The following is a 22,393-nucleotide window of genomic DNA, read 5'->3' as shown; positions in this document are numbered from 1 at the left end:
TTATTATTATTATTATTATTATTATTATTATTATTATTATTAACGTGAAAGGATAAGTTCTGAAATGAATGGACCATTGTTCTAGGCTGCAAATCCTGGACTGGCTTATACAGATAGGTAGAATTGAGTTTTAGTGGCAGAGATTTAAAAACGATGTTGCAATCAATGGGATTTAAATGTGTTTGCTTAGAATGTGACCATAATTTTTAGTTTCATTGTGTTGTTACCCCTTCAGAACCTGGAGGCGAACTTAAACATTGATTTAACCTTATCATATGAACACAACAGTTGTTTGGCATTTTGCTGTTTACTTTGGTTGTAGCGGAAGCATGACAAATATACATATCTTTCCCCTGAAAATAGTAGGATTGTACAATATGCTCAACAACAAAAAACAACAAAAAGTGAAGACAAACCCATTCAGTGATTTACAACTCTGGGTGCTTATTTTCCTCACATTGCCACACAATCTCTTTGAAGCATGATTTTAAAAACAGTGTTCCGAGCCCGATAAAAATATTTTGCTTATACAGCTGATGTTCCCATGTGCATCTGTGACCTTCTGTTTGCTGCCTAATCATCATTATTTTTTTCTGAATTATATTTACAGCTGGTGCTGCCATACCAGTTAGGCAGATATCCCAGATAAACCCCTACTTTTGGCTTGTATCACATCCTCTTTTGCCTTGACTACCATATTTGGAGGCATTAGGAAGCTAAACTACTAGGAATAGAAAGCTGTCTGATTTTTGAGGCACTGATGTGATTAAATGTAATGCAATACATTCGGTATGAGCTTTTAGAGGATAAACATTCCTTTGCTTACTGTAGGTAGCTTTGCATCTTGCCTGGATGCAGTTCATTGTGCTCCCAGGAAAGAGAGCAAGAATACGGAACTGTCATGGGGGGGGGGGAGGAAGTGGGGGTGGAAACCCAAGTCAGCCAAAACTGAATTCTGCCTGCAGGTGCTGTTGAGTTAAATCTACACTATAAAAGTAAGAAAGCACTACTCTAGCACTTGGGGATCTGTAGCATATATTCTATTTGAAATATTCCCTTTTTTAAAAACAACAACAACCTGGCAGCTTTCATTACAGAACAAAAGCTTTTCCAATAACCCTCTTTGCTGCTGTCTAATTGTTCGTTTATGTGCAAGTGATGTGATACCAATGTGCTGAAGATAGACTTAGGTTCCGTTACCGGAGCTGCCAGTAGACACAATCCGCTGAGACATTGATCTGTGTTGACCCTCTTCAGAGCTAGGGAGAACACATCTGCGTTTTTGCAAAGGTCCTGTTCATTTCAGCAGGGCTTACTTTGGAGGATTTCCTGGGGGGCTGCACCAGTGTTAGAAACTGAGATATTAAAGTTAGGAGCTAAATGGCACCTTAAACCTAGGAAAGGACCCCTGGATGGTTAAGTCCAGTCAAAGGCGACTATGGGGTTGTAGCGCTCATCTCGCTTTCAGGCCGAGGGAGCCAGCTTTTGTCCACAGACAGCTTTCCAGGTCATGTGGCCAGCATGACTAAACCACTACTGGCGCAACAGAACACCGTGACAGAAACCAGAGCATATGGAAACACCGTTTACTTTCCCGCCACAGCGGTACCTATTTATCTACTTGCGCTGGTGTGCTTTCGAACTGCTAGGTTGACAGGAGCTTGGACAGAGCAATGGGAACTCACTCCATCACAGGGATTTGAGCAGCCGACCTTCTGATCAGCAAGCCCAAGAGGCTCAGTGGTTTAGACCACCGTGCTACCCGCATCCCTTATGGGCACAACAACGGAATGTCTAGGCGCACTTTTTTTATATAACAAGAACACAAAGCTGAAAATGAATGAACTTCTGCTAAAATCTTATATTCATTTTTCACATGATCTGAAGACTGCAAAAAACAAAGCCATGCTTCCCCTACCCACCCACCCCCGTAGTCCAAAACAATGGGAGTTGTTTTGGACTGCAACTCCCATTAGTCCTGGCCAGCAAGGTGTTAGGGGATTAAAAAAGCATATGAGTCCAGATCACAAAGTAAATGTCATTTCTAAAAACCAGAATAACTTGGGAGAAAAGGATTTGCAGTAAGATGTTTATGATCCATATTTCCCATAACTTGTTTCTTCTGTTATTTGCAGTATTCAGACAAACCAGTTTTATTACTGCAAACTCAGACTGGGAAAAAAATAATGCTTCAGGTTAATCAGAATTGAAACCGTGAGTCTGTGAATGCCAAGCTTCTAACAATGCACCAATCTAAACTGATGCCACCTGCAATTTGTATTAAAAGTCCGCTTTAATTCAGATCTCCATATGCTTCTCATTATTATTATTTTTATTTTTTTTGCACTCTATATCAGTAGTCTTTAATATTTTCATTTGTAGTCTTCAACTTGACTTTAACCTGCAGCATGAGGTCTATGTTCATTTTTTGTCTCTGTGTCTGTGTTCTCACTCGCATCTCTGTCTCTCTTTGTATCTAATTTTCCTGATTTTCCCCGCTTTTTGTTTCCCTCGCTACAATGGTTACAAAAAGAAAATGGTGGCAGTATCTCTGGAGTGAATCCTGACCCACTAGTTGAAGATAATCAGTATACTCAATAACCTGTTTGCATATTCTGTATAGTTGGTGGGTTTTTTTACATTGAAGTGGACACAGACAGCACTGAGAAAAATGTGTTTCATTGGATAAGAGTATCAATTTAGCATGAGCAAAAGCAACAGTTGGATCAGTTTTTGAGGCGGGTCTGTCTTACTCGTTTGGAGTTTTTATTTGACTATTGGAATTCCAGATGATGAATGGAAACAAAGGTGCATTCCTGGTTTCCAGTTTAAATAGTTTTAACTTTATGTGGGAAAAGGTTGGTGGACAACTACCCCAGAGTTTTTTGATCTACTGCCATTAAGTGAATCCCTTTTGCAAGGCGAATGTGGCATATATGATCTGTTTTGTTGGATTATTAAGAAATCTGTTGGATTTTTGAGAACCGATTATACATCTGGGAAAGTATATACGTTTTTCTTCTGTGCTATCACTAGGGCAAAATGGGGTTAAAAATAGGTGTGGATAATATATACTACATATCCCAGGTTAAGTGATAGCCTGCTGAAGAAGCATGCACATTTTCTGCTTGTGTATGTATATGTCTATACATACATGCTTTTCTTAGCTTAGTGACTTAAGGCTTCAAAATGTGTTGTGTGAAAGTATCCATGAGAGGCAACCCAGCGAAAACACTGCTTCTGTGCAACCACCACTTATTTATTTCAAATAAATGCAGCTCATGTGAGGGTAGTGCTTTGAGGGCTGATCCCCCAGTCAATTTAATTAGAACAGTTCTCCTTTAATACAAGATTCCCTTTCCTTATCCTGATGACTTTGATGCTCTTTTAGGTTTGAGATAACCATAAAATGGAACAGCATACTCATCTGTTACCTTGACAACAGCAAGGCTTGCTGCAGGCAGTGATGGAGAGGCTTCAATTGCACATGCACATCGTGTTAATTTTTCCTTGTGGCATTATTGCTGATTATCTCTGTCTACAGTTACTTATTTCATTTTTTTGAAAAATTATAGTTTTGAGCTCTGAATGAATCACGATATTTCTAGAACAAGTCCTTTCCCCCAGCCAAATGTCTAAACTTAAGGAAACAGGAAGTGTGTAAACAGCAGCATGGAACAATCCTGAAATCTCCCAATTTTTTAATGTATTGAAACATGACACACCCCATATACAGTGTTATCTGGGATACAACAACTGCCTTGTACTGTAATTCCTAGCTTTGCTTAATAAGACCTTAAACTGAGTTCAGAGGGCTTTTCTGTCTGAAGCTTTGCAAACTGAAGCTGCTTAATTTCAGTATTTATTTTAAATAACTCGTTTGTGTTCAATGCCAATTGTGAAATCAATTATTAATTCATAATTGTAGTATTTGTTTATACAGCATAATTTCCATAAATATCTGCTATGTAGGAAATGTTGCCCGGATTTAGGCAATATTTGGACACCGGTTGTGTAGCTAGAAAGAAAAAAAGTCTTTAAAAAATGGTAGTTTTTTAAAGGTAATCAATGGGTTGGATCCAGACTAAATTAGCTGATCTTAGGTAATATTGAAACCAATGGGATAAGTTAGTCATGGCTTAATTTAAGTATCATTTATTTCACTGTGAACTAAGTTCAGCTAACTTAGACCGAGTCCAACTCTGAATAGTACATTTTTCATTTATATGTAGTATAGTGTAGCATTTTTGTATCGGTTGTATAGGTATTTCAGTCAATTGGGTATTTGAAATACCCGAACCATTCAGTAAAAGAATATTACAATTTTTTCTTTCTGTTTTACAGGAGCAAATAAAAGCATCTTCTTTACTTAGAACGTTCTTTAATTTCCCCTCAGAGAAATATGGACTGGGCAATGCTAGCTTCTGGTGTGAAATCTTGAAATGAATTCATAGCCAGAAGCAGCAGCCCAACATATACCAATAACAGCCGTCCTGTTAGAGTAAAATTAGCAATGATCTTAACACCAAGTACTTTGCTAAAAGAAATTCACTTTCCATTTTGAGGCCATTGCTAACTACTTAACAGCAGCACCCTATTTTATTACCTTGGGTTGCCTCCTGAGTGACGGCTGCTTTCTTTATTCTCTCAGCAATATTGTAAGGTTTCCTTGACAGTCTTGTCAGTATGAAGGGGATGGTGGAGTCTGCCAAGACATACAGGATAGCTTTAGCACCTCATGGAAGGCATGTGGATTCCAGGCTCAAATCCAGAGTGGTTGTTTGCTTTGCCAACCTGAAGCCCATATTTGATGCAACGAGAAGAGCTTTGTTCCTTAAATAAAGCATTTCAACCCACACAGTATATTATGATAGCTCAGTTTTGTTGTTAATTTTTTTTCATTTATTTTGGTGTTTTTTTTTGCAGGTTAGTAAGGAAATCATAAGAGAAATGTATGAAGGGAAAATAGGGTTCTGCTCTCCACCATGCCCGGTATTTTTTTTTTGGGGGGGGGGCGAGCTTAGTTTTGCACAAAACATGTGAAAAGCCAGCTTTACAAAAAAAAAAAAAAATTAACGTGATCCTCATTATAGATACCATTGCAAATTCTCACGTTTGAAGAAGCTGTAATTTCTCCTTTTTAAAAAATCAAGTAACCCATTATTTTTTGACAGAACTGGTGATTTTGAAAGGGGAGTGGCAAGGGGAGTATGTTGGATGGCAACACCACATTCTAACACCAACCCAGTGGAGTAGCCTACTAGCAATGGGTTTACTGCTCTGTTTCTTTCTCCTTGCCATCACCATCCTCTTCGTCCTCTAGGTCACTTTGGGATTCCTGCCACCTTACAGTGGTCTACTTGGGAATAAAATGACTGCCACCTTAGCTCAAGTCTTCTGCTTGGTAGCTTCAGCCCATCATTCCTCCTGATCTCCCACGCCCTTTAACCCAGGGGTGTAGCCCACAACGTCTTGAGTAATGCAAAAACACTTAACAGCCCTTGAGCTTGACCCAGCGGCCAGTACTGCCCAGAAATGCAGTTGAGAAATTTATTTAAGAGGGGGTGGGGTGGAGAAACAGTGGGCATGCACAGAGTATCGATCTATCCAACTGTATGCTGCCATGCCTTGTGCTGACCATGATTAATAGCTAAAGGGGCAATTGACCATTGAGGAGGACCCACATAGTTGGGGGGATGCTGGAGAAGATGCAGTTAACACCAGCCTTCACCTGAAGAAGGTGAGGTGATGGTGATGGCTAGGCCTTTCCTGCCAGACAGAAATGTAAATACATGGGATGCCAGTTTAGGGCATGACTGGCAGGGCAACATGATATGGAGTTTGCTATTTCAGCCTATTCCATGGAAGATTTTAAATGTCAGTCTATACAGTTTCAGGAATTTGTGACTGGTGGGCAGGGGATTCTCTTTATGTAGTGTTGGTCTCCCCCCCACCCTTTTAAATGATGCTTATTAGTGCCTGGATCTCAGACTTTATTGTTTGTTACATTGGGTTGGATCTAGACTTAGTTGTACAGTGGTACCTCAGGTTACAGACGCTTCAGGTTACAGACTCCGCTGACCCGGAAATAGTTCCTCGGGTTAAGAACTTCGCTTCAGGATGAGAACAGAAATTGCGGCGTGGCGGCAGCGGGAGGTCCCATTAGCTAAAGTGGTACCTCAGGTTAAGAACAGTTACAGGTTAAGAACAGACCTCCAGAACGAAGACTCTTGACTACCCCAATTTTTGTTGTTGTGCTTTGGCTTTTGAATGTCACTGTGAGTTTTATAGAACTGAGTGTCTGATAACGTCTAACCAATATTTAACATCTTATTCAAAATGCCTTATGTACAAGAAGTTTTAATTTATGCGGCACCTAAGGTTTCAGTTTACTGTAGTATATACTGTAGTATTCATTTATCCACAGCTTTTATTGAATACAGTATGAGTAAATCACAGCTTTGTTATTTGTTAAAAGATGAAACTAATGATAGTTCAGAGTCCACCATCGTATTGCATCTTATGCACTTTTTAAAAATTGCTGTGAATCTTTCAAGTAAAGATAGTTCTTTTTTTGTAAAAAAAAGGTTTGAACTGCCCTTTGTTTTACATTATTAAAAAGAACAGAGTGGTGCTCTTTCTGGAACACGTATTGGATTTGTTTCTATGTGGGTTAGAAAGAAAATCTGCTTAATGCAGAAATAAGATCCTGAATTCTAAAGAGGTGCTGTGGACAAAAGGTAGATTGGGGTCTACTAGTAGATCTCTCAGTATGTTACAGTAGATCAACAAGGGTTCAGATTCTAAATTATTAAATAATTATTAAATCATATGGACAACAGAAAAGCTTCCCTTCCACCTTGCCAAAACCAAACAAAAAAGCTGTAGCATTTTGTGGATTTTTGTGTTACAGGATTGTGACCTCAGTTCTGGAACTGAAAGCAAATTATTGAGTTGAGAATGTGTTCAGAGGCACAGTCACCCTGTTCCTTAATTCTAAGAATATGATCACCCTCCTGACCCACCATTTTGCATCTGGCTCCAAAGAAAAGCAACCTCATTATTACTGATGTCCACGGTTATATGTGCACAACAGTTATTTCCTTTAAGAGAGGGGTGGCTAACATCTGACCCTCTGGATGACGTTGGACTGCAGCTCCCATTATCCCTAAGCACTGGCTATAGTGGAAGCTTGGGCTGATGGGAACTGAAGTCACACAACATTTAGAGGGTCACAGGTTCTCCGTCCTTGCTTTAAGAACATATGAAACCCCCTTCTCAATTAAATCAGTGTTCTATCTAGCCAGCCAGATACTCTAGGAAGCTCGGAAGCAGGGTATGAAAGCAATAGCTCACCTCTAGAGTAGTAGTAGGTTTTAGAAGTGAGCTTTTAGTTGACTTATTACCGTTATCTCGCTCTCCAGGTTTTCCACACATATTCTAATGAAGATTATGACAGGAGAAATGATGAAGTAGACCCGGTGGCTGCATCAGCAGAATACGAACTAGAAAAACGTGTGGAGAAGCTGGAGCTTTTCCCAGCAGAGCTTGAAAAAGGTATGCATTCTACAAATGCTATGCTGCAGAGCATTTTTTAAAATGTATAGTCATACAGATATGTAGTAGAATTGCAAGACTTTGCCAGAAAGGGGTCATGAAAAACCTGCCATAGCTTAATATGCAGTGTGCAATTTGTATAAATAATTCTTGGATATTAAATAGTAACATATAGTAGTATTATAATAATTTATATTATATTATATTATATTATATTATATTATATTATATTATATTATATTATATTATATTATATTATATTATATTATATTATTACATTGTAATCCAGTTGAGGTAACATGTTAATTCACATCTGTGTATGCAGTAGAACATTGGCTTCAAACCTTGTCAACCTCAAGTAATCTCCTGAGGGGTTGATCCCCTCATATCCACAGTCACAAACCTGTTTTCAGAAACCCCCTTTTAGGGCTCATTCAGACTTCCTTTTGTGCTACATTTCCAGGCACAAGTCCAGGCTTTAAAGTTCCATATCTGAGCAGTTTTTGTTTTTTTGCTTTATCCCGGTGCTTCTCCAGATTGCCATTTGCTCCAATTCAGTGGTAAATAACAGGTTTTCTCTGGAAAAGCAACAGGACAAAAAACAAAAACACTTGGACATGGAGCTTTAAAGCCCAGAACTGTGCCTGGCGAGCACAGTGTGAAGGGAAGCCTGGACGAGCCCTCAGTTTCAAAATAGATTTGCCAAGTGTCTCTTTGAGATATGTGTGAGTAGGGTTTTTGGTATCCAGATCTTAATGTTTAATGCACTGGTTCTCCCCCCGCCCCCAATTTCTGTTATGGAAAACTGCTTTTTAGAAGTATCCTGAACTCAGTATATATTAGTGGGCCATAATTCCTTTGAACACAGGATTTCTTGATTGGCAGCCATGGCAGAAGGAGCAAGATAGGCTTCTTTCTCCTTCCATTGCAAAAAACGATTGGGGCTACTTGACTTCCATGATAGGAAATAAGAAATACTGTAAGTCCATTGAAATGTTATGGCTTTATGAGTTAGGGAGGATGAATGACAATGTGTGTTTTACTCTTTGTACATGCAGTTATAAAGTCATAAACAAAATTTTCATGGAAGGTTTTACTCAAGTGGGGAGAGAGAACAGGATTCAAAATGTACTAATCCAAGTGTGAAAAATGCTTAACAAATATATGGATCTGCTTTGATTTATCTGCTTCTCAGATGAAGATGGACTTGGCATCAGCATTATTGGAATGGGAGTTGGAGCAGATGCAGGCCTTGAGAAACTGGGCATTTTCGTCAAAACAGTAACAGAAGGTGGAGCAGCAGAAAGAGATGGCAGGTGAATAATAATACAGTATGCTGTTGTGAATATAGATTGGGATTGCTTTAAAATACAGCTCCTGTCTGATTTTGTTCACAGGCTTCATCCAAAACCTTGTAGCTAAAGGTTTTCTTGAGGCCCCTATTCCTAGTATGGCCTTCTAATTGGCTGAAAACCTACTTGAGCCTATGAACGTTCACCACCAGTTCTCAAAAATATTTATGTTCATTGAAACGTTGCTTTGTTCTGCAAATAGCGTTGTCAGGTGGACTGTTTCATGGGTGAGAAGGGAATTAAAGCACCCTCTCGTTTGGGAATGATCCTTCTAACCTCACAGCAAGTCTGGATTTCAGTGCAGACCGAGATCTGTACGGAATCTGCTCCATCCCAGAACTAATATTGTTTGTTTCATATTTCTAGCCACAACTTTATCTTTTCACAGTACGTAACACCCCCCCCCCCGAGGTTTACTTGCTGTATACATTCATTGATTTATTGGTATGTAAAATTAAGTTTTGTATGTCTCCATAGCAAGCTGCTACATATTTGTTGAATGTATCAGGACCTATTTTCCCGATGGGAAAACTTGCTATCTATTCTCCCCCTACTTGCTGTAGCTTCAGTGCACAAGCCATATTTTGCTTGTTTTGGAGGCTCATGGTGCGCAGATCCTCTACTTTTGAGACAAAATAATCTTGTATTCCTTCAAAATAACTGTGATTATCTATGTATGGTTGACCTTGCACCATTGCCTTATCTTCAGAATGCAAAGTGCTTGGGGAAAAATTGTTTACTTTTCCAGGTCACTCCCCGCAAAATACCCTTTCATGGGTCAAAAGTGAAATTTAAAGTAAAATACAGCATGATTTATATAGGTCATCTCCTTGCTCTATAAAAGTGGAGTGATGTTATATTGCAAAAGGAAACTGAAGCTCTTATAGAATGAAATCTAAAAGTAAAGTCAAATCAATAATTTAAAAAAGTCCCAGGCTGTGTTGCAAAGGAAAACCTCTGCTTTTGCCAATATTCTAGAATAGAAAAGCAGAAATCAGTATATAATTCTATGGATCTTGATGGTTCCTTGAAAAATGTGCCAATGTGCCTAAATATGAACAATCATATATACCAAGGATTGCCAATATGGGATCCTGCAAATACTGTTGAACTGCAACTCCCATCATCCTTCATTTTTGGCTAAGCTGGCTGAGGTTGATTAGAGTTGATGTGGAGAGCACTACATTGACTACCTCGGTTGATATGCTGTGATATAATATGATATATTGTAGTGCACTACACTATATAGTATTATATACTGACTCCACTACAATGATATTAAAATTGTTAGGCTAGCTGGTTTCTGGTCCTGCCTGCTTCAATGGAGGCAGCCCCCACAACAGCGGGGGATCGTCGGCAAACGAAAAACAAGGATGACTGAGGGTAAATCATCCTTGCAAATTCCCCCCAGGGACGGCGGGAATAGGCTTCACTCGCAGTTCATCTTGGTACCTGGCTCTCACTCTAGCATGGAATGTTGGAGGCAGGGAAGCGCTGAGTGCAAAAGCACTTCACCTGGCGAAAACCCTCCATTAAGAAGCAGAGTTCTCCGTTTAATTGCATCTTTAATTCTTTAAAGTACTGGTGTGTGATGGAAAAGGGTTGCAACAACATACTGCTGAATATACCAGCTACATCAAGCATAGGCAAACTCCGGCCCTCCAGATGTTTGGGACTACAATTCCCATCATCCCTAGCTAACAGGACCAGTGGTCAGGGATGGTGGGAATTGTAGTCTCAAACATCTGGAGGGCCAGAGTTTGCCTATGCCTGAGCTACATGGATCAAAGGTTTGAATTAAGGTAAGTTTTTCTTTGGTGTGAGAGTTGGTTGGGGAGAGGGAAACCCATGGTTTGTTTATTCTAAGCTTGTTTTATATATTTATGATTCGGCAACCCTCTCTGGAAAAAGTATAAAAAGATATTTACAAGTGAGGAAGGGACATTGGAGTAATATTGATATTAACGAGCAAAATAGAAATGCACCCAAACAACCATGCGGGGAGCCCCTTTAACTGAAATGTATTAATTGGAAGTTGATTGACATTTTGATAATTGTATAATTTGGGAATTAATTGTTATTGTTATAATTCGGCTATTATTGGGGATATATTAGAAAAATAATTTATTTTTTTAGAAAAAAATTGTTAGGCTATTTTGACTAAATGTGCAGCAAACAGATTTCATCAGTGAGACAATTACTGGGTTCCAAACATTGATATCTAGATCAAGATAAACTAGATTGTATGGCTGCTCATCATATGCATCCAGAGTTGATGGAGGACCTTTTTGGCTCCACAGGCCAAATCCTTATCAGGATCAGCCTTGCGGACCAAATTTGACAGGTGAGCAAGGCTGCCTACCTATCAGTCACATGATGCCACAATGACATCATGTGCAAAGTGCTTTAAAGCCCCGAATTAATCTTGCAACTGGAGGTTCCGCACCCTGTCCACCGTTTTTTGCGTGAAATCTCATGCAGGTGGATGCAGTGGACTGGATCATGCCCAGAGTATGATTTTATACAGGGTAGGGTAGATGTTATGAGCAAGATTTGCTTTTAAACATTGTTTTCTATAATAAGAGAAATTAGCTACACCCACATGCTGACTAATGTACTTCAACTGGAAATTAAATTTCTTATGTTAAGGACCTGATTCTGTAACTTATATCTCAAGTACAGCCATTGAATACATTTTGTCCACTCCTGAATAAATGATACTCTGATTCTGTAAGGGTTGCAAAAAATTATGGTAAGTGCCAGCTATTCAGCTGAAGATAAAATGCCAGATTTTTTTCTTTTCTTAAGCTCTGACTCTCTTGAAACCCCCCTTCCCCATTTAACAGTCGCAATATATAATTAGATTTTAGCTGCTTAGGCGTACTTGGGTATGAAAATACCTCCCTTATTTGGAGCCTATGAAAAAAGAATGTGTTATGCAGAGATTATGCCAAACCACCTGACGTCTTTCCAAAAATGAGTCAGAAACAAGAAGGAGGCATAAGCAAGTAGGGAAGCAGGGTCGAAAATAACTCCATGAAGTTTAATTCTGAATTAATAGTTTTTGGGCAATTTGTTTCTTTGTTTAAAAAGCCCTTATATCTCACCTTATTTTCAGAAGAAACTTGCGGCAGATAACAAATCAAAACGCCACTCAATATTTAAAACATATTTCAGTTCCCATTCCTAGCCAAACACTGGGAAACCAAAATATTAGCACAATATTTTTCTTCTTCTGGTTCCTCTTTTAAGAATTCTGCTGTTTTAGAGGACTGTTTAGAAGTAAGTTTGATGAATAAGTGGGACTTTCAGGGGAGACCTTCCTGGTGGATTGTGCCTAATTGCCTTTACCCGTTCGCCGCAAAAAGGCACAACACTGTCTTATTTTTAACACACAGTAGTTCAGAGCAAAATGTAGTAGAAAAAGAATTTAATTAAGTCTGGAGTATTCACACTCACCCCATACAACTCCTAGCGCCCATAACAAACTACAGTTCCCAGGATTCTGGGGAAAACCATGTGCTTTAAATGTATGGTGTGGGTGTGACCTTAAGAGGGACCAGGGAGCTGTGGAGCTGCAGATCTTCCTTTGCATCTGTAGCCCTGCTTGCTGCTCCTGGTTGGAGTGAAAGGAGCAGCATGACTCCCAATTCTGGGCTATCTGCAGCTTGGTGCAGCAGTGTCTCTCTCCAGGGAATGGACTGTCCTGTGGGCTGCAGGTCCATGCCCAGTCCTGCTCTTCCACTGCAACACCCTATTTTGGAGCCCAACACCAGTTACTGCCAATAGAGCACCAGCAGCAGCAGCAGAGGCCAGAAGACGGAGACATCTGCTAAATCCTAACCCCACCCCCTCCTGCAGAATGGAGTGGGGTTAGGAGTGCAGCCTTTGGTGCTTTTTTCAAGCCACAAAATTATCTCATTTCAGAATTTATTTTCATTTATTTTTTAAAAAACCTGTCTGCATATTGGAAGAAATGAATTTCAAAATATTAAATGAAAATGAACCATAAATGATCGTTTTAAGTTTGCTCATTAATCTACATATACTGGAAGCTGGAAGCTAGTAATGTACTGCCACTTGTTAAGTAGCTGCGCTTCCAACCAACTAACTAGCTAGCTAATCAGCCAGTTGCCTCTTTTATGAGCAAGAAATGTGTTTGACATTGTAGAATGAAAACATACTATGATTTGAAAATTGAAAATTAATGTCTAAATCTGTAAATCAACATAAAAAATAATACAACTATTGTTCCCAGAAAGGCGCTTTTTTGGGCCCATCCATTACATGCATTACTTATTTTTTTAAAAAAAATACAACACGTATGACATTGAACAGGACTGCACAACACCCTATAGAGCACGTAGCCTCAGAATATGAAGATAAAACAGGAATTATGGACTGTGAAGTGAGGAGACAAGCAAGTTAAAAATATTTTAAAAGGATGCTGATTAAAGTTACTTCTTTGTCCTCTGATTTCTACTGCACAAAATTATAGACCTCAAAGGCACATGAAAGTCACGGAGGCCAGCTCTCTGTCCTAAGGCAAGACTGTGTACAAATTAACCCCCTTAGAGATGAACCCACACTATCCAGTTATAAAATACCAGATGCAACAATGGGAGTGGATAAGGCTTTGCCATAAGCAAGTAATAGTTTAATAAATAGAGAGCACAGGCAAGTGACTTTACTGCTATGTAAAGGCTGGACCTATATTTTTTTTTACTGATAAACAGTTCCCAAATGAAGGATGGTAATATGGCTTTTGCAGTTATGTCATTTAGAAATGGTTGCATTCTTCAGATTTTGTTGTCTTGTTTTTGTTTTGATATTTGTTATCAATTAATATACCAGGGGTCACAAACCAAGCACCATCCATGAAGGCTTTCATTGGTTCCCCAGACTCTGGCCTTTCATTAAAAAAGAAGTATGTCTCTAGCCCTCCCAGAAAGGAGGTTATGGAGCAAAATGTGCAAGTACCTTCTAATCAATTTCTGGGAAGCAAGAGTGGCCAGTGTGTGTGTGTTTCAGGGGTGGTTGTCTCTGATTTTGTGTTATATCACACCCCCATGACAGTCATTTTGTGACGCACTCCCAGCCTTTCCCAAAATCCAATATGTGCCCACTGTTCCAAAACGTTTGGTGTCCCTTTCAACAAATAGTGCCTTGGATCCTAATATATCTTAAGATAGCCCAGGAAAGGAAAGTTTCCTACTCCATTCCCTGCACCCCTTCAGTCTGAGACTTCTGAAAAGCCTCTGTGGGGGATTGGGCAACCTGAACAGTGGAGGATGGGGCCAGGAGAGCTCATGGTGGGGAGGAGGACTGGATGGGAAACTTTCCTTCTGTGAACCTTCTTAAGCTAACATATCTTAGAATCTGAGGATTTGGGGTGATTCTCCCCTCCACAGGCACCATCCCCTCACCTGATTCCACATTGTTCAGAAGGGCCTCCTGGCACACCAGAGAGCTCCTTTCATGGGAGTGCAGGTAGCTTCACTGGGGGAGGAGGGGATGGGGAAACTTTTCTTTTTGTCAACTTCCCTAACTTAACAACGGTCGCACGGTTTTTCTGTTTAGCAAAACTCATGGCACATGAAGTATGTTGGCTCATTTGTTGGTGCTGTTAAACATAACCTTTCAGGCTGCCAAAACAGTCCTCAGAAACCTTTTCATACATGCCAGGGGACATTATTAAGGGTTGGAAGATTATTTTCCCCAAAAATACAGTTAGTAACGTGAGCTGATATGCTAGGTTGCTGAGTGAAGTCAGTTATTTCGTACAGAATTTACTTTGCATTGCATATATTTGCTGAACGTATTATTCTGTATCCCTGGCGGCATACTTGAGCTAGATGCTAAGGTTAAGGGAAGACTGCCCATTTTAAATACCTTGGCTTGAAAGGGAAGGTAGCTGATGTAGCATAGTGATTGAAAGACCAAGCTACTCACCAGGTGCGAGCCTCATCTCTTCTGTGAGCTCATTAGGTGGCCTTCGACAAGCTACAGTGTGCAGTTTCCTCCCCTCTAATAGGAAACTCAGGTGGTTTAATGCCCATCAGTTTTGAAGCAAAGCAGAGCCACTCAACAATAAGATAGCAGTTTCTATATACTTGGAGGGCTCCCAAGGTATGCAGAAGTATGTTTTTAAATAATCTGACAAGCAGCTGTGAGCTTTCAAGTTGAGATGGAAGCTGTCCGAAGGAGAGAGAACTGGCCTGCTCAAGCCTTATAATAGTTTATACTTACCGTACTTACCGGTACTTTGCCAAACCTTCATTAGGTATTACAAGTATAGGCCATCATAAAACATTCATATATAAAAATTTAAAATATATACAAATAAACAGCCATGTGAAATATATAAAGACAAAGATTTCCATTGGGATTTCTTCATGCTAAATCATGCCATTCACCACTCTAAGAGGTACTATTGACAAAAACTCAGCCACCCTTTCAGTTAATGTCAGACAGATAGAATCTGATGTTAGACTACCCAAAAAAGGTGATAGCACACGTTTGTGTCTGATTGTTTAACGGACAGTAGAAAAGGATATGTTCTACAGTGTCTGGCACATTCGAAGAACATCCACAATGTCTATCATTTCTGGGGATGTTTAAATATCTCCCCTTGGCAAAAACTGAGAGGAAAACATTCAGTCGGGCTAACATAAAGGCCCTGTATTGGGCTGGAATTATTAATATTGAGATATAAGTGACCCTGTTATCTGTTGTATTTAAACCAAAGAACTTGGGAGAGCAAATTGTATTTACAGCTGACTTGATGTTTTGTTTTTCAATGTCCCTTAACCTGGTTTGAATATCGCAATAAATAAATTGCTCACTTGAATTATACAAGGGTTCCAAGTCAATACTAATAGATCTAATTTTACTATGTAAGAGTTGGAACCATCTGGATTTATAAGAGTCCTAAAGTAAGTCAGAGAACAGGTTTGAAGTTTGGCAAAGAAAATGGCAATGCAGCCAGTATTTTATAGTGCTAGCTCACACCCAATATTCTGTTGTGTGTATACCTAGTTCTGCACACTTGATTGAACTTGGGAGCCTCAGCATACATCTCAAGAAACTTGAGTGTATCTTATCTAAATCACTATTACATGCTTGTATCCATATTGGGATCTGCAAAAGTAGCTAGGACGACAATTTAGCTTCAAAAATCCGAATAGCAGCTGGTACAAGTTGGTTACCTTTCTGAAAATAAAAGCAAGGTACACTTTGCCTGTTTTATAGCACTTGTACGATGGTTTGACCAACCTGAGTTGCTCTGGAATAAAATTATGAGATATTTGTGCATCTGTACTTGCTTAATTTCCTGTCCTCTTACTTTCCATTTCTCTAATTTCCGGGAGGTTTTAGCAAGTATCCTGAATGATAATGTCTGCTGTAAGGTTAAATCCCCCTGTTTGCATTATACAAGGCTTTTTCAAGAAGAAAGAAAGGAAAAGTGACCCCTTTCCAACCCAACAGAACCACCCCCTTTCCCAACTACACACTATATGGCTATAAAATAGACCACATAACTTTGTAATGCTCACATTAGCCTTGTACCGGAACATGCAAAGCTAATGTCAAACTATTTGTCAATCTAGTCCAGCATTGTGTAGTCAAGTTGGCAGGAGCTCCCCAGGTCCCAGGCGTGGTATTTCATATCGGCTGCTACCTGATCTCTTTAACATAGCAGGGGAATGCTTGGCGGAGAGTGATATCCTTTCTCCCTCCCTCCCCTCCTGCAACTCTCCCATCCTTCAGAGGCCTAGGCTCATCTTCCATGCTGGGTGGGAACCTTAGACAGAATAACTCTTCGTGGGATGCCCAGCAAGGCTTGCAAAGATGTTTACTTCTTGTCGCTTCATATTAGCTGCTTTATTGAATATATGTTTACATACCTGGAATGTCTCCCCCTTAGTTACTGTAATATCACTTTAATTTGGGGTGCTGCACTCTTGCTGGAAGGCAGCACTGAATTTTATTTGGTCCAGCGGCTTGAATCAGCTGGCTACCTTTTTGCATTGTCAGAGCCGTTATGCGAGGAAATGTTCAAAGGAGGGGCTGACTTTGTAAAGAGCTTGTTTTTTAAAAAATTGTGGCCACCATCCGTACTGGTAGATGCTCAGATCTGCTTTGATTATGTTCCCCTGGGCTACTTCACTTCTGCCGGTGCATTACTGGTACGTCTATGACATAATTTGTACTTATTGGTTGATAAACCATGTGCCATGCTTAATCATAGAATAATAAGCCAAGTGCAAGTAGATAAATAGGTACCGCTCCTGCGGGAAGGTAAACGGCGTTTCTGTGCACTGCTCTGGTTCTCCAGAAGCGGCTTAGTCATGCTGGCCACATGACCTGGAAGCTGTACGCCGGCTCCCTCGGCCAATAAAGCGAGATGAGCGCCGCAACCCCAGAGTCAGTCACGACTGGACCTAATGATCAGAGGTCCCTTTACCTTTACCTTTACTCATGCCCACGGGATTGCTTCACAAAGCTGGTACCAAGTGCTAAGTACAGAATCTAACTTCCAGAGAGTTCCACCTTTAATTTAAAACACAAGCAGGGTCATCACTGTACAGCTCATTCTACCTTCCGTTCTCATCAGTATCATGGTTCTCTTTAATTTTTCTTTGCACTGGCTTAACTTCCTTTCATCGTGTTCATTTTAAAACCTCACTTCTTATTTTTGAACACTTTTACTGCATTGCTCCTGGCTATTTTTCCTCTTTAATTCCTCTTAACACTCTTCCTAAAGACATCTAACGTCTCACACCTCTGCCTGTTTTCTTAGACTGGAGCAACCTGGCCTGTTATTATTAGGCAACATCTGATCTTTGGAACTCATTGCCACCAGCTGTTTGTATAATGCAGACCCACCTCTTTAAAGTACCTCCAGATATATTTAGTTTCTATCCATTTTCCAATTAACTGAGTTTATAAATAAACAAGCAAGCAAACAAACAAACATTTTGAGTGTACTACCGATAATACAGTCATGGTATAACAAAGATAGGTAAGTCTCAAGACAATATAATGAAGGAAACCAGAGAGAGAGAGGAAGAGAGAGAGGAAGGAAGGAAGGAAGGAAGGAAGGAAGGAAGGAAGGAAGGAAGACCACAGTTCAGTTTCACAGTTGACAGATAATCTAAATTGAGGTTGCAGAAAAATGAGGGAAGGGAGATTAGGAGGAGGCTAATGCAACAGTTTGAGTTTATCGCTGAGTACAGTCTTTCCAGACACTCACCTGATGTATTTATTTATTTATACTGAGCATGCCCCAAAACTCCTGTTCGAAAATTGTTTTCCCATGTGACATGGAGTGTTGCTTGGCCACATGGAACTAGTTGCCTTGCTCATTGAACCCTGGCCATGGGCAGTTCCTGGCAAAACCTAAGAAACCAGTGGGAAACTGAGCAGGGTTTGCATTGAGGATTTGCATTGCTGAGTCTTCAGTGCACCTGCCCTGTGCACCTTTTGATATGTGGCATGAACAGCACAGCATTTGTGAGTAATAGTAATCATTATCACTAGCACATCACAATTTAAAATTTGGTACTAAAAATATTTAAAACAGATTGCAGTCACAGGAATAGGGTGTGTCTTGCACAACACAAAATGTGGGGTTTTCGTACAGCCATGTGTACATTTCTTGCCACTATATCTGATGCTGTATAATTGTAATTTGTCCTGTTTGTTCATTTACCTCCATGGAAGTGGAGATCTGGTTCAAAAAAATACGTATCTTGATTTCAAATGGTATTTTCTTCTAAAACAACATTGTCAGTAGGAATTGACAATATTATGTATAATGCAAGATGTCATATATGTGTTGTTGACTTAATTATGTATTGCTTCCAAATGCAATTTAAAAAGACATTATATTTTGTTTCATATTCATTACTTAGTGTTTCTCCATTCTTTTTATTTCCTCTGAAAGGATCCAAGTAAATGACCAAATTGTAGAAGTAGATGGGATCAGTCTGGTTGGCGTCACACAAAATTTTGCTGCAACAGTCCTCAGAAACACCAAAGGAAAAGTCAGGTAACTTTGAGAAATCCTTACAAAGTACTTTTTAAATTGGTGGCACCTGTGATATTGTCTGGTCATGCAACTGCTCGATCATAAGTAAGCATATATATGTTAAGAAAACCTTTGCAACAATGGATTGTTTGTACCGGCCTTGGACAACCTGGTACCATCAGCCCCAGACAGCATGGCTTCCACATTTAGCATTTAAGGCCTTGCCATTTTGTCAGATTTGGCTCACAGAGGGTGGGGCGGATAAAACCCAGTCCCCCGTCCTGACTGAAGAGAAGGAAGATGGATAGGAGGAACCCCACCTTTCCAGAGATCTTTTGTCTCACCATTTGTGGCATAATTACATATTGTATTAAATGCGTAGTGTGTGGTGCCATTTCTTTTTAAATTTAATGTTATGTTCAGGACTCCAGTTTTCATTAGGACCACAGCACACAGGGGGGTAAGGATTGAAAGTAAAGCCAGAGGAATCAAACCATTTTAACCTGGCATTGTTGGCACTGCTTGAGAGAAGAAGTATTCCACAAGCAGGGTGCCACCTTGGAGAAGGCCCCATCACTATCTACCTAATCTGGAACCGACTTCAGGAGACTCCTCAGAGAAGGAGCTGGTTCATATTGGAGCAGGCGATTCTTAAGTACTCTGGTCCATAGTCATTCAAGCATTATAGGTCAAAACCAACACTTACATAATATTTTAAAATTGAAATATAAATGATGGGAACAAACTGAATGCAGGGCTAGCCCTACCCACTAGGCAGAGTGAGAGGAGTGCCTCCTCAGGCGTCAAATGCCAAGTGATTAGGGAACAACAGTGAGATGCTGAGGACAGAGCTGTGTGTGTCACATGGCTTTCTCTGCACATCCTAAGATAGCCAGCCACCTGCAGATTTGGCTGCTGGTCCCATTGGCTTTTGTCCCAGGAATAGGAGAGGCGCCACCATCTTGTCCATTGCCTTAGGCAGCAGAATATCTCAGGCCAGACCTGACTGGACGCTGGTGAAGATCTGCTGAACACTGGCAAAATGTGTTCTGTTTGGCAAGTTAATAGCCTGGCTGCTGTTTTCAAGGCCAGACTAAGTTTCTAAATAGTCTTCAAATGCAATACATTGCAGTAGTCTAGCCTGGATGGTATCAAAGCACGGATAACTGAGGCAAAGTTACCTCTGTTCAGGAGGGTCTACAGCTCTATTCAAAGTATCACCTAATAAAGGGCTCAAACTTGAAATTTAATATTGTTTTTCTCTTCAGCTGTTACACTTCATTAGATGTTTGTAAAAAGTAAAAGCCTTCTGTGAGTGCATTTCAATTTGGGAGGTCAATTTTCTCCCATGGTGATATTTTTATTCCCAGAGTTTGTAGTTCTTAAATAAGTCTAAATGTTTAGGGCTCTTTCAGATGTCTCTGTATGTAGGGCTTGAAATGCAGGAATTGATGGTTGTCAGTAAAACAATTAAAACGGAAAGGAAAGAAGTATTAGTAATAAAACATCAAGTATAATAATGTTGCTATATAAATCAATGGTGTGTCCACATTTTGCTGTGTGCAGGTCTAGTTACCAAGCACATAGCAGGAGAAGAGGTTTTTTTAATGTTTATTGGCGAGCAGAGTGAAAATTTGAAGTTTCCTTTTAGTCCAGCCCCCTCCCTCTCCGTTCCCCACACTTAGAACTGGAGTTATGAAATGGAATTGTTTGACAGGAGATTTAGGGTGAATAAAGATTTAGGAGGTACAGTGGTACCTCGGGTTACATACGCTTCAGGTACTCCGCTAACCCAGAAATAGTGCTTCAGGTTAAGAACTTTGCTTCAGGATGAGAACAGAAATCGTGCTCTGGTGGCGCGGCAGCAGCGGGAGGCCCCATGGTGCTTTAGGTTAACAACAGTTTCAGGTTAAGTACAGACCTCCGGAACGAATTAAGTACTTAACCCAAGGTACAGTACAGAGTTATAGATTGCATTAAGATACAGAGAGGGCTTCCAGCTAAGGCAGCCTTTAGAAAGAATTATACAGAATTATTATTATATTTAAAATAGTTTAGGATATCTTTTAGGGTGTAACACCCACAAGTTGGCTTACGTAACAGAATTTAGAAAATACATGAAATACACCACAAACAGCTTAAAAAGGTATAAAGCAGTAGTTCAAGAACTATAGGCGCAAACGTTCCATAAAAAACAGTATAACCCAGTTTAAACCAGCTCAGTGGTTTCATAAACTAGCAGTAGTAAAACAAAGGTAAACCGGAGCAAATGAGTTGTTAAGGCCCCTTTGTAGGTATGCACTGTGAGAACTTTACATAATTCGCTTGTAAGGGAGTGCCATCACTACAAAGCCATCACCAAGAAGACCCTACCTTTCACGCTGCCGACATGAGTGTCTGAATAGAGAGCGTACAGAGTCTTTCCAGTGTTCGCTTACAGGCAGCCAGAATCATCTTCTCCACACTGCGTGGCTGACAAGATTCACCCCGACGAATTCAGCTGTGCTCCCTTTTAAGGATGCCTGTTTCCATAACACTGCTGTAGATCAAGGACCTTAGGATAAACTTATGCAAACCATCTAGAACAGGGTTACTTTCTTCCCCCATAGCTGCCGTAGTTGTAGGGAAGAGGTTATTGTGCTCCTTAACAGCTGCGTTTAATGACTTCAAGCCACAGGGAGGGAAAGGTTTTTTATTTATTTATTTATTTATTTGGTTGGTTGGTTGGTTGGTTGGTTGGTTGGTTGGATGGCAGGATGTTAGTTAGTTAGTTAGTTAGTACACCACCCTTCATCTGAAGATCACAGGGCAGTTCACAACATGAAAAGACAAAATGAAAAGACAAAATACATAATGAAAGAACAAACCAGCAGCCGCCTGCCACAGACACATTTAGAAAGCCATAGAACAGGCATAGGCAAACTCGGCCCTCCAGCTGTTTTGGGACTACAACTCCCATCATCCCTAGCTAACAGGACCAGTGGTCAGGGGTGATGGGGTTTGTAGCCTCAAAACATCTGGAGGGCCGAGTTTGCCTATGCCTGCCATAAAATGTTAATCAGTCAAATGCCTGGTTGGAGAGACACGTTTTCGCTGGGTGCCTAGGGACATGTAGTGAAGGCGCCAGGCAAGCCTTCCTGGGGAGAGTGGCTGCTGCCTGATTGCCACTTGGTCCAGTGCTGCGACGGTAAGGTAAACGGTGTTTCCGTGCTCTCTGGTTTCCATCACGGTGTCCAGAAGCTGTTTAGTCATGCTGGCCACATGACCCGGAAAGTTGTCTGCGGACAGACGCCGGCTCCCTTGGCCTGAAAGGAAGATGAGAGCCACAACCCCACAGTCGCCTTTGACTGGACTTCACCGTCCAGGGGTCCTTTACCTTTTACCTTTATCTCTCTACTTGCAAGCTCCCATGGTGCATACGAACATTCTATCAGAGGAAGTGCCGCACTTA

The 22,393-nt window shown here is 40.4% G+C and overlaps 1 protein-coding gene across 12 annotated transcripts in view; it reads left to right on the top strand.

The window, feature by feature from the left end:
* The window catches only part of PPP1R9A (protein phosphatase 1 regulatory subunit 9A), a 148,518-nt gene that overhangs the window by 79,021 nt on the left and 47,104 nt on the right, over nucleotides 1-22,393 (top strand). For all 12 annotated transcript variants that reach the window (XM_081163070.1, XM_081163067.1, XM_081163066.1 and 9 more), the window contains 3 exons: nucleotides 7,425-7,557; nucleotides 8,753-8,873; nucleotides 18,859-18,963. In XM_081163070.1, coding sequence (XP_081019196.1) covers nucleotides 7,425-7,557; nucleotides 8,753-8,873; nucleotides 18,859-18,963 — 359 coding nt within the window. The remainder of the gene's footprint in view (nucleotides 1-7,424; nucleotides 7,558-8,752; nucleotides 8,874-18,858; nucleotides 18,964-22,393) is intronic.

This window comes from Podarcis bocagei (genome assembly GCF_964188305.1).
Source record: "Podarcis bocagei genome assembly, chromosome: 12".
NCBI lineage: Eukaryota > Metazoa > Chordata > Lepidosauria > Squamata > Lacertidae > Podarcis > Podarcis bocagei.
The sequence above is the reverse complement of the archived record's forward strand: the minus strand, read 5'-3'. Positions and strand labels throughout refer to the sequence as shown.